This window comes from Nymphaea colorata, chromosome 3 (genome assembly GCF_008831285.2).
Source record: "Nymphaea colorata isolate Beijing-Zhang1983 chromosome 3, ASM883128v2, whole genome shotgun sequence".
NCBI lineage: Eukaryota > Viridiplantae > Streptophyta > Magnoliopsida > Nymphaeales > Nymphaeaceae > Nymphaea > Nymphaea colorata.
The window spans coordinates 21,957,065-21,975,991 of record NC_045140.1 but is presented as its reverse complement, the minus strand read 5'-3'; the positions used below and the strand labels follow the sequence as shown (position 1 = coordinate 21,975,991).

Here is an 18,927-nt window from a genome sequence, read left to right as displayed (position 1 = left end):
TTTTGACCCAGCAGGATACAGTTTGGTACGTCTCCCATGAAACCATCAGCACGAGCACATATTAAGTGGAAGAACACGTTAGAGATTGTGGAAGGTAGCTCAATCACTTCGCTGCCATAATTAGTTCGTAAGATTACTTACTATACGTACTGCAACTCAAACATGGGGATAGCGAAAGTCTCTTTCTCTGTCGAAGCCCAGATCTGAATTCTCTTGAAAGTTGAAAGCAGCGGCTTCGGTTTCCTCTGAGAGCTTTTCCCATGAGAACGGAACCAGTGCCATAGTCATTAGAATTGATTTTCTACCACTGTTCCGGGGATTACTGGCCCGTATTTAGTCTTTTGGTGCTGGCTCCGTTTCGAGTTTGAACCGCGTGTGGCTTGACCCGTCAAAAGGCCAGATTGCGTGGTGTATCATGGGGCGCCGCTAGCTTCCATTTTCTGGAATCGAGCAAGTGTCCTTCTCCAGAGCTGGTCGGTCAACTCCATAACATGCTCAAGCTCACGGCATGCACCAAATGGCGCACGAACCAGAACCACTTAAATTTGAATGTCTTTAGTACTGTGGAGCTGACTGTGTACCAGATGCAACGTTGGTTGTCAGTTGCGACGTGATATTTAGGCATCCATGAGAAGAACAGTTGTCTATGTATTAAGAGGCCCAAGTTTCATCCAGCAAAGACACATTCGGCTGGTGAACAGGAGGAAATCGTGACGGCTGAAATCTTTTCCATTCTTCCTATCCTCTAGGATTCAGAGCTGCTTTCAGTGACGAATTCTCAATGCTTACACCCTTGTTAACCCAAACAAAGCAACCCCCATAAGACAGCAACAACAGCAAAATGTGTTCATGGACTTCCCAACCCTTTTTTCTTGGTTTTTGTTAGTGCAAGATTTAAGGGATGCTTGATGAGGCCAAAATTACAAAATTTTGAAATTAAGATTCTCATTTTTATGAAATAAGATTTACATTATCAGACAAAGACTTTTGATTCCAAAATAGGCTCGTTCTTAAATTAAAATTTCAGAATTGTGATTCTACCCTAGGGAATAGAATTATGATTTCAAAATTTTAGATTTTTTTCTCTCTCTAGAACACATATCATCATGGTTTTAATTCATCAAACTTCTAATTCATGTTTTATCAAACACATCATTTTCAAATCTAGAATCAAAAGTGATAGTAATGGAAAAACTTGAACTGAAATTTTCATTATAATTTTAGTTTGCGATGAGATTTTGCGTATCAAAATTCCATTCCATCAAACGCCCCTTTTAGAACAAGGTGGATAGGACGACAAAGATGGGACTCCTATATGCGAATCCGCTTTTTTGTTTTTGAGGGTAGTTCGAAGTTCGATTGTGAAAACGAGTTTCCTACGAACTTTTTTGCGTTAAGAGTTGTAAGTTTTACCAACGAAAAATGAAATGTAGAGTAACAGCCTAATGAGGCAAGATTCATGCCGGCGCATCATCCATTGACACGCTGAACCGAAAATGACACACCTCCAGTGTGGACAGTTCCCACTTCCCAAAGGTGATGGGTTCCACCAGCCCCTTTGTGTTTCATGAGAAGGAGCAAGTTCCCTGCAACTCACCCACCTGAGCTTCTACCAGACTGCATGTCTCAACAGTCTGATACCCAAAAGAGTTAACAGATCTGTCCTCCTTTTTCCCTGCCAAGGACGGCCACAAGTCGTCTTTAAAGTGTCCGAGTGTTTGAAGCTTATTCAAGATATCTAGCAAGCCGTCAGTTTCTTTGCACGTTTACCAGAAGTGATATTGCTCTTCTTCTTAAGCCGCCGATTTTGTGTTGAATATTTTGGCTTGCTAAATATCTATAACCCTAGCGGAGAGGAAAGATCTCGGATCATTGGGTTCATGCCATCCCATCCTCGTTCCGTTATCCACCTATCACAAAGCAACCAAGATGGTGGTGGCGTACACTGGCTTGTCTTCCATTCTCATGCCCCTTCACCTACAACAGGCTGGCGGCTTCCGGCGCAGGATTTGGTCGTCTACCAATTAAAGAAAGCCAAATCTGTGAATGATTTCACCTGCCCGTCAAGCACTCAGAGGCTGCAGCGGAGAATATGGGCCCGAGTTCAGCGCAGGTTCTCCTGGTTTAGGCATGATCTGCCAAGCTCTTTCGCCACCATGTCAGGTCCTGATACCCTCACCGTTCATCCCCGTACTCATCTCCCAGATATTATTGCCTTTTAAATCAATAATGCAACTCGAAAGCGGGTTATCATCGTACCTAACGCAAACACCAAGGCTAATTTATAGCCATTCGCAACAGTTTGCTTTTGAAAGGTGGACTAGAGACGCGGAAAAACGCACTTGATCAGCAGCCATTTCTATTATCGAAAGTTGGACGTATGTCTACTTGTGCAGAGCCGATCGTTCCTCCGCTGGCATTTTTCTTTACAAAAAAACAACTCCAAATTATCACTAACTCCGCAGATTTTCTTCTTTGCATTCCATAAAATCCGAATATACATAACGCGTTAGGCTGTTTAAGAAACTTGAGCAAAAAGGCTTCCTCTCTCTCCTAATAAAATTGGTTCTGATGATATACAAGGAACTTCATTCTACTTCACGGGAAGTACCAATGCTATTGAGAAAGGCGGACTTGGTATCGGTCATTTCTGTGTCATCGCGTTAGTGTATTGCCGTTGCCAGGAGAGTAGCAAAAAGGAAGAAGGTATCTCGACGAAGCCATCCGGAAAAGGGTCAGAGAGTCGGCGTGCTGGCAGTCATCCACGAGGCATTGTTATCCAGGCCAGAGATCTGCCGGAAAATAGGATTCTGGTGATAGCTGGCGATATAGTAGCTCCGGCCACACAGATCGGGAGCTGGAAGAGGGGAATCGTGAACGATGGTGGCAGCAGCAACGGCAGAGGCATCGTCAGTGGCAGAAGGAAAGATGGGGTTGAACAGCTGGTTATGGTGAGCTGGTTGGAATGGAGAGAAGTTGTCTATGAGAGAGGCTGTGGTGGTAGTGGTGGCAGGACCAGCAGCATAGGGGCTGCAGAGGAGGGAATGGGGGACAGCGACGACATCAGTGCTGTGGAAGGCGTCCGTCCCGAGCGTGAGGGTGTTGGAGGAGGAGATCTTGGGCCTCTTGTTGCCGGAGGAAGAAGACGAGGTGGCGCCGCCGGTGGTGGAAGCGGCCGCAAGGGGGAGGGCACTGTTCATGATAGCGTTGACGTCGTACCTACTCATCTCAAAGTTGGTAATGGCGTTGGCGCCTCTGAACTTGATGGCCGCTATGTCATAGGCTTCTGCTGCCTCCTCTTCAGTACCTGCAGTAGACCCCTTTCATCTTTAACTAAAATCGCCCAAACAATTACCGAGAGGATTTTATTGTTGCCCCCACAACCATTTTAGTAACTTTATTGCTTGGACATAAATTTATTCATAGATAAAGAATCACAAAGTCCAGTACTATCATATCAATAAACTTTCAATTTCATTCAGAAATATCTCATGCAAGGAGAACCATCTACTTTCGTTGATTTTTCTCAAACAAAAAAAAACATGCAATGGGTCTAATAAAGTTCATGCCAGCTCTTTTGTGTGTGTGTGTGTGTGTGAGAGAGAGAGAGAGAGAGAGAGAGATGGCTTACTGAAGGTGCCCAAGTAAAGGTCCTTATTGCCGGCTACACGGCCTATCCTTGCCTGCCATCGGCCTTGTTGGTGGTGCCTGCAGTACAAACGCAATGAAAACACTTTTCAGAGTGAGGACTTGAGAGCATCTGAAAGAAATGGACAGCGTCCTTCTGAGGATATGACTGGGAGACTGTTCATGACGACAGGCCGTGCTCTTCGAAATACCCATTAGAAATTCACTGTTGCACGTCTAGCCCCAATCTCAAGACACAGAAATTAACTGCACCTCATTAAACTCGTTACCAAGATGTGTGTGACGCAGTTTAACACGTAAAGTGAAGAATTTTTGAACGATGGTCATCAAAGAAGTAGTCCACTCATTGGACTTCTACGGTTCTACCGACTTAAAATCAACACACAGAGTACAGGAACTGATGGGGGATAAGCATAGCAAATCTCACCAAACAGATTTCTTTCCATCATAACAGGTCAAAGTTTAAGTTGAAAGAAAAGTTGTGCAGGATGATCAACCAGAGTCATCCAGACCCGTCAAGATCAACAGCAGATGACCTAACATGGTGCTTACGGATAGCACCTTGACTTCGTGATCAGATCACAACTTGATACTTTGGTATACAATGTCTATAAACCTTATCTGCAAGATCATTATAAGCGGCTCACCTGGTGACCCCTCTGTAAATGGAAGCTCCCCGAGAGAATCCACTGCTTTTTCTGCAAAATTTCATCGCTCAAACTTAAGACCAACTTCAAATACTAATTTTTCCTTCAATACTGAAGTCAAGGAAACAAAAAATGAAAAAGAAAATATGCTGCCTCTCTCTCTCTCTCGCTCATATATTTTTTTTAAAAGAAAACAAGCAGAATAATTGGCGGTACCTTCTCAAAGCAGCAATGAACTCTTGTCTTGTCATATCCTTCATCTCCTCAAGTTCTTTCGAGTAACACGACACCTACAAGTACAAGTGATGGTTTCAATTCAATCGCTTCTTCGACGCAGACAAGGTACTATAGCAAATGAGCATTACGTGGAGACTCCTCGCATTGAGATGGCCTATCTCAGGGCTAGAAAACAATGTCTCTTATAGTTGGTAGGTACGGGTGAGACTTACAGGGAAATTGGTAGTGGCCGTTGGACCCCAGTACTTGAGAGCAGCAAGATCGTAGGCCCTAGCTGCCTTTTCTTCTTTGTCGTAACCACCTATGACCATCAAATTGCCAAGCTTAACACGGTTCTCTTCTTTACCGTCTAAACACAACTGAAAAGATCACAGCGTCAAAAGTCACATACCTAGATAAACTGAAGCCGTCCAGATCCAGTTCCAGCATCACGTTCAAATAAAAAAGAAGTGAAAGTTTTCATCAGTATGGTCAAACCAAAAACACACACACACACACACAGTCTGGTCCTCCTCTGCAGTAGTAGTGGTGCAATTCTTCCAGAGTCTAAAGCAACTACAACAAATCATGAGCAAGTGCAAAAGCACCGAAAGATAAGCAGATAGAACAACTCTCACCTTGTCTACCCTTTCTTGCTTGGCCCTCTCTCTTGCAGCTGTTGTCCCATAGATGAGCCTCATATCTTCCCGTCCACCTATGCCTGTAAACGGAAGCAGCAGACCCAGAATATACCATTTATCCAAATCAAGAAACCATGGTCATAAAGGAGAATGAAAAAGAGAGAAGGCAGAGAATGAGCCTTACTTTGTAACCCCTCTGTAAATCGACGTCCTTTGCCCAAACGTGTCGATCGTCTTCTTGGAAGCAGCGGACTCGATGGTCACCACCGACTTCTCCACGCCATCGGACGCGACGCTCTCCGTCTGGCTCAGTAACCCACGAGCCTGGCCGACACCAAGGAAGCAGCTGGAGTAAAAGTCACTGCCTGAGTCGGGAGAGCACCCGTTGAAGTTGCCGCCGCGGGTCTTAGCCCTCACACAGGAAACCGAGTCGATCTCAGACATGGATCCCATCGGCAGCGCCTGCATCCCCGAAGCAGCGATCATCTTGAGCTCCGGCTCGCCGAAGGAGAAGCTCGCCCCTCTTTCATACATCGCGTTGAGCTCAGGCCCCCGGCCGCCTGTCTGGCTGAGCGAAGGCGTCGGCCCACAGCCCAAGAAGTCGGCCAGCTTCGGCATCTCCTGCTCGCGTTGAGATCCACCGGCGGAGATAAACCGCGGCGCACCGAACTCTTCCGGCTCAGTCTTCCCGACGGTGGCAGGCTCGCCGTTGAGCGCGTCGACGCCGTGCCACCCTGCGGAAGCAAACACTACTCAGTTTAAGGTTTCTGCTCTTTCTGTACCCAAAGGGGAAGGCCCACCAAATTCTCCCTGTTTTCATTCAATGGCGATAAGCTTCTCTTCTTGCATAGGCAACCCTGTATCTTGTAATATTCAACTATTCTAGAGAAGTTACCGAAATCAAGATCTACCTCTTCCTTCATATACCAGGGACTCCATTAATGAGTTGCACCACAGTTTTGCATCCCATGGGGAATTAGCAATCTGTGGGACCTCAAAGAAAACTAAGGCTGCATGATGATGAGGATCATGCATCCACCAAAGCATCTGGGAAGTGGAAACGCCGGTTCCGGTAATAATTAAAAAAAAAAAGGGATAAAACCAGCTTTCATACGTGCGGCTAAAAAGTCGCAAAGTAATATCGGGAAAAAACAAATGATAAACAACGTGGTTGATCAAGGCCATGGAGACGACGACTGTTGTTTTGTCGACTTGCTACCTATTTTAACACAGTCCGTTTTCGAATTTGCAACAACTTAACGACAAAGAGAAGGGGCTTTTTTAACGTTATTATATCGGGTATGGAGAATATCGTAACGGCGTTCTATGACGACCCCAGACTCGGCGGGAACTTCGACGGGATGGCTCGTGCAGTCCAGTCGCCTGCATCGCAGCACCGCCGCCGGACTGCCATCTGCATGGTGCAGGCGAAAGCGGTGGGAACGCCCACTGGCGCACCACCGCTGCATGCAGCTGACGAGCATCCACGCGGCAGAGGAATGGTTCCCTTAAGACCCAACGCAAGTCTAATCACCGAACGCCCTGCAGCGGCGAGGACTCGTCTGCACCGTGCGCCGTCGACACGAAAGCGGAAGCCGGAGAATTCTTTCCTTGTCCAGCAATCCAAGTGAAATGAAATCCGGGTGAAGATCGACAGAGACGAAAACGAAAACGAAGATGTTCAGTGTCTCACCTTGTCGGTTGAATGCGTCAAAGAGACAGAGGGGCGAGTTATCGGAGGCGGTGGCGCTGTCGGTCGCGAGCTTCCTCTGCAGGGGTTGATGGGCAGGCGCGGAGCTTCCGTAGCAGGCGAAGCTCTGCAGGTTCGATACGGTTGGAGTGCTGTTCTGAGTGGAGCATGGTTCGAACATCTCCAGAGGCGAGAGAGTGAAAGATAGCATAGGGTTCAACGATCCCATCTCCTTCTTGCTTCCTTCCTTCCTTTGTTGCAGATCTTTCTTGATCAGATGGGAGATAGATACCAAGAACGTTCTTTGGAGGCAGAATGTGACTGAGGTTAGAACGGTAGAACAGGCAACAGCGATGGATATTTTCCTGATCTTGGTTCCTGAAAGATCCAGACCCTATCGATCCTTCCGCTCCTTGAACTCCACTTTAGGCAACAGAGAGAGTTCGGTCGATCCTTCAAGACTTCATTAACCACTAAGGGAGAAGGATATCCCAACTCACCTATCTAGTGATCAGCAACGTATGTCCTTCTCAAAGATCGAAGGAAGGAGGAAGAACAGGCCAGATGGTTCTCGATAAAAAATGGTTTTAAATCAAACGAGATAGAAGGGGGGACAAGACAAACGCTATATGAATCGATTCACCGACTTCATTTTCTTTTCAATCTTTCGACATTTTGGCCGCCGTATTTAAGAGCTCCGAACAGTACTTATCTGGGTCTGTCCTTCTCCGGAGCCTTAGAAGCGAGTAAAGGGGGAGAGAGAGAGATAAGCTCCAACGAGTTGATGGGCACCTCCCTTAGCTTCTCTTCCCCAGAGCTTTAGGGTTTAACCGAGAGAGGGAGAGAGTTTTTCACTAAGAAGAAGAGAAAGAAGTTTTACTCGAGGAAGAAAAAGAGGAGGAGGAGAAGAAGAAGAAGGGGAAGGGGGACAGATTGAGTGGACCTCGGCGCCACAAAATCATTCCCTTTTTCCCACTCACACAAGTGTTGGACTACGTAGCTCGATTCTTTTCCCCGGAACTCTCGGTGGCGAAAAACTAGGGTTTCTCTTTCTCTCTCCCTCGGTTTTAAAAAATTTTCTGAGTGGTGTATGTGAATGTGTGTCTCTCCTTCCGGGGAGGAGGAATCGGCGCCTCTGGTCGCCACCACCACCACCACCCACCTCGCGGTCAAAGTCAAATCACCGCCGCGGTGAAAAAGTTAAAAAAAAAGAAAACAGAGAGAAAAAGAAAGAGTATCGTTCGTGCCGCGCTCTTCTTCCAAACAAAGAAGACGTATTTAAAAACTCCCCATTGAAGTGCATTCTTTTGTTTGTCCCCCTCTTCCCTGATAATAATGCCTTAAAAGCGAAGCGACTCCCCGTTCTCAGAGATTGCAAGATATGATTCAGGTTCAGGACTTCTGCTTTAGAATTATGAATTATTCTCTTCAATTACTATGTATATATCACAGGTTCAATGCCTTTCTTTTGCTATCAAAATTTTCTCAACTACGATTTGTCATGGATTCCATGGTAAGTGACTAGTGAGAAGTGCACATCAAAGAAGAAACGAGTAGTAAACGAACGAACTTGCATCAAAGAATTGGATGAGTAGTACTCGGAATTATGCTTTTTTTTTTTTGAATTTTCTTTTTAAAGAAGGGGGGGGCATGGGAGTGTGTGTCAAGTGAGGGTCACGTGGCGCTGTTTTTCGGCTCTTGTGCGTTCGAGAGGTGACGTGGCGCGCTGCCGACTCTCCGTCGCCTCCGGGGCTGCCATGTGGCAACAAGTTGCTGCTACGGGACACGTGGGATCCCCGGCAGCGGAGTCGGTCCCTGGATCGGGGCTGGATCTCGGCACCAGATCCGGTTGCTGGACTGAGGGCTCGCACGTGCCCGGGGGGGGGGGGAGGGACACGTCATCATTCCCAGCCTGGGGACTCGCTGTTTTGACCGTTCCAATCGAGGACAGGCACGAGCGAGTCGCACGTGCGCACCTGCTTTTGACCGTCAAACACCGACATGCCGGAACGGACCGCACGTGCGCTTCGCTTGCCCCGCTCGCCAGGCGCGGATCGACCCGATGCGGACGTCTCTCACGGTGGAAATCGACGCACGCATCTCTGACCGTCCGATCCTCGAGATGAAAGGTCCCAATGAACGGCCGTTTTGGGCGGGTGGGTGCGGTTCTCGCAGAGTGGGTTCTGTTGGAGTGAAAATGATTTTTTTTTTTTGTCGAAAATTCTTTGTTTTTTATTTTTTGGCGTATCGGGCGGCTAAAGCATCCGATTTCACGACGGTAAATGTGGGGATTAAAAAAGAAGCAAGTGGGGGCGGAGGAGGCCGTAAAATAATGGGAGGCGGCACGGTTCCTGTTGCGTTGCCCCCTCTCCGGCGGCCCCCGCCCGGTCCTCCTATTATTTTATGGCGTCAGTCGGCCGGAAAGGGGCGCAGTGGCGTAGCTAAGCCCCCACCTTTTTCCCTCTAAGGGATCGGGGCGCTGGTCCCGACTCTAGCGGGGGAGCCATGTGAGTTGAGGTTGCGGTTTCTGCTCTCTTCAGGATACCTTTACACACTTGACACGATCCCTCTCTCCCAAGCACCTGAAACTAGTTCTAAAATGATATTACATATCCCTTTTCATCTCCATCATCCACCAATTCTAAAGTGAATACGGTGGTTTTGGAAAAGAGAATTTTTAAAATAAATACACAAAACAGAAAATGCGCGAGTCATGGAAAAAGCAGTGGTTGAAACCTTATGTATATATGTTATGTGGTCTTTCTCTTTCTCTCATTTCCCTATCCTCTTTTTCACTTACTCATTCCATTTTCATTCCTAGGAATGAATGAAGACGAAAGACTAAAGAGGAGGGAATTGGGAATGAAGATGGAATGAGTAAGGGGAGAGAAATGACAATGAAGATGGAATGACCAATTGAGAGGAGAGAGAAATTGGTAGTTGGTAGGTTCTTTCATGTTAGAGAGATAAGAAATGAGCTTAGCTTTTGATATTTTCTAAATCAATGGTTAAGAAAAAAAAAGGAAAAAAAAGTGATGAACATTTTAATCTAATATTAATTCACGTCTTTTTCCTTTTGTTTTCTTCAGACTATCCATTACAACGGATCAAACAACCTTAATGAGCCAAGGTCACCATTCAGCCGCTCTATACACTCTATGTATTCAACAATTCAACAAAATGTGTTATTTTTCTAAAATTTTCAACATTAAAAATGTAAGTTTAAGTATAACAAATTGCGAACCACCAACCAAAGTTCAACTGATTGGATATAATCAACATAATTTTCATATTTATTTCATCTAAAGAGAAAGATGTTGATATATATATATATATATATATATATATATATATATATATATATATATATATATATATATATAATATCCAATGGTACACCATTTATTTTGTTCCCATCAACCAAATGGTGGATTGAAACCGACATATTTACCATATAATTAGAGTTAATCACTTAAAATGCATGCTCCTAAATATACATAAACATGGACTAGTGTAAATAACACGAGGAGTTCAACATCGGATTTTCTATGGCCAACATACGTATGGTTAGCAAAGGCTTTTGTGCCAAGAGACTGCCATGGATATCGAGTTCTCGTGACCTCCTCCATTTAAAAACCCTCCTCTGTCAGGTTCTCCATTAAAGCAAGCTTCTGCCGATCTCACACTCAATTTTAGCACATAAGCTAATAAATAATTCATGATAAGCATAACTGTGTTACGGCATGTACCACGCCAATCTTCTCCTTCTCTCTAAGTTCATGAATGATACTCTTAAGTCATTGAACTTTAAATTTTAGGTCCACAAAACTAAACCGGGCAAGATCGACGATCGACCGGGTCTGGCCGATCCCACCAAAAGCAGGCAGCACTACAGTCCGGCAGACCTTTGCCGCGCCCTGCTCGACCAATCTGGAAATGCCGGCAGATAGGGATGCACCCATTACCTGCTCCACTGCTTTCTGGCCAAATCAATAAGTTCTTTTTCTCCTATGTTATCTTCTTCGTTTCATGAAAGGCTTGATGTACTACAGGCCGTCGATTCTTGATGCTGAAGTGAGCAGACAGAAGATGGCACCAAGCCAGAAAACCTTTGGTTTTTGCAGTCAGACGCTTCGAAGCTTTTTATAAGCCGAGGAATAGGGACCCTGTCCTCAGGTGGGCAGTTCTGAGACTTTACGCACAGTGGCGGATTAGCTTATCAGAGCAGGATGGGAGAAAACCAGCAGCCATGAATCCTCACGTCCATGTCCCCTCGTAAGCTGACAACAAGCAAGCATGAAGAGAGTGCCAGTGCCGCTCCCCAAGTATCTTTACCCAGAATTTGCTACAGTGGTAGCCCACTTGGTCTCCCCCATCTTGATTTGGAAGCCAAACTTCCCAGTCATTCTGCAACTTCGTAAAACATAAACAAAATCATAGTGGAGATATTTTGATCTGCAATATCTATATATAAAGTAACAGTATGGAAGTATTTTCCTAGTTTAAAAAATGAAGAATTTCCTCTTGTTACCAACCGGTAGAAGTTTAAGGTGCAGAAGTATTAAAAAAAAAAATATTGAGACAACTGATACAGAGAATCCAGTATAATACAATCATGTGCACGATAAAATGGAAAAGATGAATGACATTCCCCAAAGTAAAGCAAAATAGATGATTAAATATATAAGACCATGATAATCCACATAGCATGATGGAAGGACAATCCTTTCTAGCTGAAGAAGCAATCACCATTAACGCTCAGGCTCTCAATGTCCAGTTGTGTCGAAGATCATTCATATCTACATGGCTCCCAAAGTCGTCTTAATTTGCCAACTCTTCTGTGTTTGATTAACTTCGGCATCCATTGGGCACAGGATTAACGTACACAAGCAGAGGGAGCTAGAAAAATAACAGCATTTTTTCAAATTTTGATAGGAGCCGGACAATATCTTAAAATTTTTGCTTAGCCCAAGTTTTCAAAATTTAAAGCCAACCTGATTCCTGAATTATGACTAACGTTTTCAAGTCTCCACGGTTCAAAAGCATTGAAGCTTTTGAACTTGTTGAAACGTTATCAGCAGAGGCGGAGTCAAAGATTTTTTTCACTTGGGAGTATTTTTTAAAAATTTTTAACAGGGAACAATATTTAGTAGTAAAAAATTAATTTTCAAAAACTTAAAGGAGCCATGGCCCTGCCGGCCCCCGGCTCTGCCCCTGCTTGATTGAGGACACAAATCAGCGAGGTTGCTGATTTGGGACTATATATACCGATTCACTGATTCGGCTGAGTCGGTGAGAACTTGACAGAAAACAAGTGAAACCATTTCTTGAAAGAAGAAGAGAAACAGTTAAAGACAATAAAATAAGAAGGTTCTTAAAATATGACAAATACTTAAAAAAACCAACATATGTTACTTTTGGATCGGTCTGCCGTGGACCAACTTTATTTGAATCAGCCAATTCAGACGATTTAGTAACACTGCATTTCACAACCGAGACTCGAAAGCATGTACGAAGGTCCAAAGGCACCAACAAAAGACACAAAAAGATTAAGTGAACCTCTGACCCAAACTTTGAGATACGGGGGGGCCGATTATGTATAAGGGAAGAAAATGCATCTGATTCGCTGGACTGTATTAACCACTTGATGGTGTCTACCCTAAGCCATTCCATCTTTTATTTTTTAAGGATTATTTTACTTGTGATCAATTCTAAATTGTTTGACCATGCTAATGAAATGTTCTGATTAATGCATCATGTACAATGCACACATTTAAAAGCGTATATGAGGTCCTTAAATTGTAATAATTATTTAATTGTGTCAATTGGCTCTCAACTATTTGAATGGCAGAAATGTGTAGTTGACATGCTATATATAATCAGTTATTTAATTATGTCTCTCAACTATTGAATGCCAGAAATGTGTAGTTGACGACATATGCTTTCAAAGAAAAAGGGTTTCCTTTATTTTTCGAAGCATTTCAGTATACAAAACTAACATCCAAAAGTAAAATTCGTCATTAAGTTCAGTTGAACATGAGTTACTTACGGATTGATGTGTTAAAAAATTGACCCCGCATGTTTACTGTCCATTTGTAAACCATTCCCGTGTTCATGAATTCTGAGAGTTCGACTAAGTTCCTAAGCATTGCAAAATAAACCACTGTTGGCACTCCTCTTAATTCCCGTTCCAAGAGATCATCACCATACATTGGCTAAAAGGAGCAGCTCGGCCCATTTGCCCCTTTATCGACCGACGGCTACACCCACCCTTGACCTTACGCCCCGCCCTGGCTTTCAAACTTATGAAGCCAATCTCGTGACAATAACGGACGCATTGTGGCCGTCAAACAATTCCAATTCTATGGTTTAATTCTTCAACCCATATTCGTGAAATACCATATTCAGCACTCTTCTTCGGAATTCAGTCTTCTTAAAAAATGTCGTCTACTTGGGAACAGGTTGGTGGTTCCAAAATTATGACAAACAGTATAAAAAATATCAAACAAGCAGTTTTGTGGACTTTTCTTAGCAAAAAAAAAAAAAAAAAGATTTTACTATACACCCAAATATATGGGAAAGGAGTAAATCCAGTTCCATTTTGGAGCTGGTTCTAAATCCCTCCCCCAGGATCCACCAACAAGTTGGGAACGATAGTTGTATTTGTATAGCAGAAAAAGGTAAAAAAAAAAAGATAGGAAATCTAGGTGAAGAATGATATGTTAGCTTCAAAATGCCAATACTGCAATATGAATACAAAGTATCAAAGATATTGGACGGTGGTTAAAAGATATGAAGGGGCTAAATAAATCATTCTCAAACCATAAAGCAAGAATCTAACATTTGCTGGTTAAATCAGTGGCAAACAAGCGTGTAGACAGACAAACATTACCATGGTCCAGACAGATTCTCCTTCTCTGTCTCCGTCTAACTTCTCTGAAATGCAATATTTTTACTGGAGATCAGCACATAGACATGAATAACAAAATGGCCTACCAACACTAAAAATCAACATAAATGGAAAAATCAATTACGAAGTGTCGCTTACTAACTTCCAGAAGAAATTTCAAGAAGCAAATAAGTACTAACTACGATCTGTTGACCTTCAAAATTTTGGACCTCATTGTAACTAAGATTTAGCATTTGAATCCACAATCAATGCTCAATGACCCATATTGTAAGGGAGCTATTTGCTCAGACATGGACAAATATTCAGGCGAAGATTGAGCAAGAAAAACTTTCCGAAGATGCTTCATCAAGGTCCCGGCTGATGTCACGTGCCGCATGAAACCATATGATCAGGACATTTTGCAGTACAGTGCGAAACAGGCTCACAGAACAAACAAAAAAAAGCCAGATATCTGTCTCACCATCAGAGAATGATTGATAATAAGATAATAAAACAGAACAAATTCATCTGTAAGGACTGCCTCACAATTATAAGCCACCTGTTTAACTATTATATTTAAGCAATAAATTAGCTTGCTAATATGGACAGATCTTCGTTGATGTGCACTAAATCATAGGTAGCCCAATAATTTACTGTTCGATAAGGGCATCAATCGAGGTGCATATGAAGATAATTCACCTGATCTTTGTTAATATAGTGTCTGTGATTTACCTGATTGCTGCAAATCGCCCAAGGTTCTAAACTTAATCGTAATGGTTTGGATTAAATCCCTTAGTAAAATTTCCTACAAGCCACAAAAATGTGAACAGTAAGCTTTGGGTAGAGATGAGTGATAAAGCAATACTCATATGGAAATTATATGGTAAGAGATTGCAGAAGAGTACAGTTTATTTTCTAAGGAGCCTAATTGCCACTGAAGCAGGGCGACAGATCTTATATGATCAGAACGGAAGGGAAAAAAAAAAATCATCACGACTTCAGTTCCTATAAATTTTTATCCGTTTTCCAGTTCACCACCAATGTCTGTTCTTCCCCTTTTGGTGACATTGGAAAGAATAAGTTGAAAATTACATAAACTCAAACCGAGCAGGAGAGCTATAATATGATCTATCTACAAGATAGCAGACCAAGAAGAGGGGAAGTTCCACTATTTGGACTGTGCTTCGGAAAAGGCAATTTTATGGGAAAGAGTCCACAGAGACCTAAGTTTCCATTAGCAGCCAACCTTAGATTTGAACCATGAGGTGGCCTTGAAGCTGTTAGAGCAGAAGCGCTAATTCAGTTGTTTCATGCAGGAGTTGAAAGTAGAGAGTCACCCACTTTGATCCTCTGGGTCAGAGACAAGCCCATGCCCTCCGGCTCGGACCTTCTCCTTGGAAAAGTATCCTTCAACATTTTGCTTTGGCACTTGGACAGAGTTACACTGCAAAGTTAAGTTCAGAATCCAAAAAATGACGAAGGTATTCGACATCAAAAGAAAGGTGAAGAAAAAGATAAAAAGCAAAATTTGAAGGCCTGAACGCTAAGTCTAAATAGCTCCGAGGCTTTCCAATTTACTGATGAAGTGCTGTCTAAAGAAAGACATGCTACCGTCGTTCAACCAATAACTTCCGAGAGCAAGCTGTGATCACTGTTGATAGAAGGATATGGCAGTAAACCCTGTTGAACGTGCATAATCTTGGATGTAGCAATTCATAAGTGCATTCTATGTAATGAAGTCATAACAAGTTTGTTGAACATTCATGGATATTGAAAACAACCATACGGGATTCCTTGGATTCGTGAAATGTAAAATTGACAACAGAACAATTGGGTTCTAAAAGTTCAAAAGAAAACAAGCACTTTAAAACAGGGGCAGAGGCAGATGAGGGAACTGCGTGGGAATTGTTTATTTTTATATGGATGCTCAGTAATTTTTCTCGTTTACATACTGGTGTCATTTAAAAGTTTAAAACTTTCTTTTAAGACATTAAATAGCATATATGAACAAAGTTGAAGAAAAGCGAAAAAGTTTTCATTTTGTAAGAAAACTCCCATCTCAGATACCTATAAGTCTAATGCACCCGACTGCTAGAAGTTTCTTACTTACAAGGCTCTCACACTCTAAAACCAGTATTTTTCTCTCCTCTCTCCCTCTCTGTCTCTCCCTTCATCCCAATAAAAAATTGAAATTGTAAACGATATTATTTATATTAATATAATAACCTGTTCTGAAAGAGTCGAGTGCCTCGTGAGCCCATGTCCCGTAGCCAGCTTCAATCGGTATTCGGCAGTTCGATCTGTGATTTATCGTTCATGGACGAAGAAAGACTTTGCGCTAGAGCACTTGGTAGTGTGAGATTGAAGTATACAAGGCCACTTAAAATTTACAGCGTATACAATAGAAGACTATTCCTAAGCCACCATCACAATTTAACTTTCAAACTAGGAACTGCACCGTTCATGTTAGACTTTACGTTCGAGCTTAGAACTTGACCACCTAGTCATCAAGATCCTGCCTAGTCGGCTGACTGGTTAGCTGATTAGGTTTATCTACCAACTTATGTGATCAAACCATGTTTGGTTGGTTGTAGTCAACCAGCCTATATTTATTTATTTCTAGTCAATTGTCTCGGATCAAGTCGGACCGACTAGTCCGATTAGTCTAGGGTCGTATCCAACTTCGGATTTTAATAACTTAGCCTGACTCGGTTATCAATTATAACAATTTGGACCAAAACAGCTAGCCTCAAGCGACTGGTGTGGTTGATTATATTCTTCTCTTAATTAGCTTCATTTTTAAGCTGAAAAAGTTAAAACATAGGAGTTGATTCCATGAGACTTCGTACCACGAAATTCGGTACAACTCAAATGCAGATAGATAAAGAATCTTTTAGATAGAAAACTGCTACAACATTTTTCAAGAAATACTCATCTTGTTCTAACAACAATTTTCCTTATTTTAGTATGTAATTGAGACTTGGGTTTTCCCCTTCTCTATCCAAACAGTCATGTGTTCGTGAAAAGCATGTACACAGGCAGTTAACTAGCTCTTACCATTGTGCGTGAGGTGCATCCATTCACATTACCTTTGTGTCAATAGTTTCTTCTATTTCATCAAAGGAAATATATCATAGAGTGCAGGAATAGCTTGTGGCTTTGTGCCATTTCAAATTGTGTGCTTGCTTCCGCATGTGTGCGAGGTTAGATATCCTGATGTATACACAAAGGCACCAATTGTTTGACGCTTTGAGTTCATCACCATTTGGAAATTAAGACAGAGATTACGTTAAGATGTATGAAAACATTGCCTATCTTCACCCATGAAACGCAAAGAAGTGACAACAATTGGTAACTAGCGTGTAGAAGCAAGAAAGTGGAACAACTGGTTGATTAAACAACTACTACTGGATATGCAAATGGACCTAATGGCGAAATTGCAAGAAGGGGCATGCTTAGAAAAACATTCGACGGCAAAGATTGAGAAGCGCGCCCAGAAAATGTATATGGTGACGCCACGAATTAATAGTTGCCCAAATTTGTGTTCGTGTGGGTTTTCTTGCTTGATATACAGTCGCTCCTTCTCAATCTCTAGCATTCTTCAAGGCCATAGATCTATTTAAGCAGAATTGAATAAACGAATGCCCTTTTAGATGGGGATCACGAATTTTATCAAACAATGAAACGAAGAGGGGAAAGAGCAAAGAAGACGACGACAATTTGGACGTACCACCGTCAGTTCTTCGTCCACGATCAATTGCGATTCCAACAAGCAACCCGCAGCGATCTTCCGACTCTCTGTGACTGCTTCTCGCTCTGCTTCACTTCCTCTGCGAATTTTTAATCCCTTCCTGGAAGCGACCCCGCGTAATCCACACCTGTAGTTAGGACCCGAGAACCGATCTGGACCCGACTTCACGTTTTTTCTGGTTCTTATCTTATTGGGCCGAAATGTAGCTCGAGCTGCTGGAGAAGTGGATATGTTTCGGGGCCAGCCTTGGCTTAAGCTCAGTTTATTTTTAATAAAAAAATTTAAATATTATATATATATGTATAGACAAGAACATACAAATATAATTAAAATTAACTTTAAATTATGAGTGACAGGTTTTATGGATGTTGTCAATTAGGCACCTTAGTCAAATTATATCAACATCATGACAAGAAAAATCTTTCTTCAGTTTCTTATGTTATCCAATGAAAAAGAAGGTGGTTGCCAATATTGTTGACATTTCTAAGAAAAGTAAGGCATTATTTCCACTTGATCCAGTTTGCAAAGACTTTAACTTCAGATGGCCGAATGGTGAGAATCCAAGGGTTCTGCCTCCAGAAATCCTGAGGCCTAAGTTTGAAAATTGAGAAACCTGAGGCCCATTGTTTTGACTCCGAATGCAGTTTGCCGTGAAAATTACCGACACTGCTCAGCTGATTCATGTCCCAGTGTCCTTGGATGTTATTACTTTAGGGTGAAACGCATCCAGCAAGAAATATACGCATGACTTTCTTCAAAGTAGTCGAATCTGAAGCCATAGAGTGCACGGTTGCAAATTGCCCAATTTTGGTACTGATGGTTTTATCATTCTTTGGTTGTATAACGCCGGCCGGACATTATTCCGGCCAGCTGCCGCCTAATGTATTTCTGTTCGGAATCCGATCCATTAGCTTAGGAGAGACTGGTCCTGGACCTGGATATCGATCATGTTAGATCGTTCGAGAGAAGAATTATTATACCCAGGTTGATTAACAGAACACAGACCAGAACAAAACTAATCAGTGCTTCCAAAGCATAGCCAGATGTTTTCATCAAATGATCAGCCCTGCAAGTCATATCAATTTCTTAATCAGCTTTCTTGTCCCAACAAATTGAGTAAATTGGGACCATCTTCTCATATTCACATCTACATAATAAAGGAACAAAAATACCTAGAGCATGTTTGGCCGGGTTTGTCAACAGATCGGTTGTTCGATTTGGATCTTTACTTTTATCATATCCACTTTTTCTGAGATATATATATATATATAAGTTTGGGCTCGAATTTATATTTGAATTCAGAGGAAGAAAATTGTATACCACATCCAAATCCAGAATCCGAATCCAATCTTTAAATTAACATCCAAATCTGAATCTGATATTTTAAACCGAATCCAAACCATATTATAGACATTGAGTGTAGGATATTTACTTAAAACTGAAAC

General features: G+C 42.5%; 1 protein-coding gene and 1 long non-coding RNA gene across 4 annotated transcripts; both read right to left on the bottom strand.

The window, feature by feature from the left end:
- Positions 1–2,457: 2,457 nt before the first annotated feature.
- Positions 2,458–7,821, bottom strand: LOC116249790 (AP2-like ethylene-responsive transcription factor AIL6). Its single transcript, XM_031623055.2, has 9 exons — positions 6,846–7,821; positions 5,337–5,886; positions 5,150–5,232; positions 4,924–4,932; positions 4,745–4,833; positions 4,512–4,585; positions 4,296–4,346; positions 3,632–3,708; positions 2,458–3,307 (listed from the first exon to the last, which is right to left on the bottom strand). Exons 1-9 carry the CDS (start codon positions 7,069–7,071, stop codon positions 2,736–2,738), a joined length of 1,731 nt encoding a protein of 576 aa, XP_031478915.1. The 5' UTR covers positions 7,072–7,821; the 3' UTR covers positions 2,458–2,735.
- A 2,451-nt stretch (positions 7,822–10,272) lies between these two features.
- LOC116251189 (uncharacterized) lies at positions 10,273–17,618 on the bottom strand. Of its 3 annotated transcripts, none has more exons than XR_007572940.1 (4): positions 17,462–17,618; positions 14,978–15,175; positions 14,464–14,536; positions 10,273–14,203 (listed from the first exon to the last, which is right to left on the bottom strand). It is a non-coding gene; the product is annotated as an uncharacterized LOC116251189 (long non-coding RNA). The 3 variants fall into 3 exon arrangements; XR_004171615.2 differs by having other exon boundaries at positions 10,273–13,778; XR_004171614.2 differs by having other exon boundaries at positions 10,273–14,536.
- Positions 17,619–18,927: the final 1,309 nt, after the last annotated feature.

What these genes read in the sequence shown, in the direction of transcription:
- LOC116249790 (XM_031623055.2), bottom strand. Translation starts at nt 7,071, where the DNA reads ATGGGATCGTTGAACCCTATGCTATCTTTCACTCTCTCGCCTCTGGAG. An exon ending in TGACGCATTCAACCGACAAG is followed by an intron (nt 5,887 to 6,845) that starts GTGAGACACTGA and finishes TTGCTTCCGCAG; the next exon opens with GGTGGCACGGCGTCGACGCG. An exon ending in CGGCCACTACCAATTTCCCT is followed by an intron (nt 4,586 to 4,744) that starts GTAAGTCTCACC and finishes TTGTACTTGTAG; the next exon opens with GTGTCGTGTTACTCGAAAGA.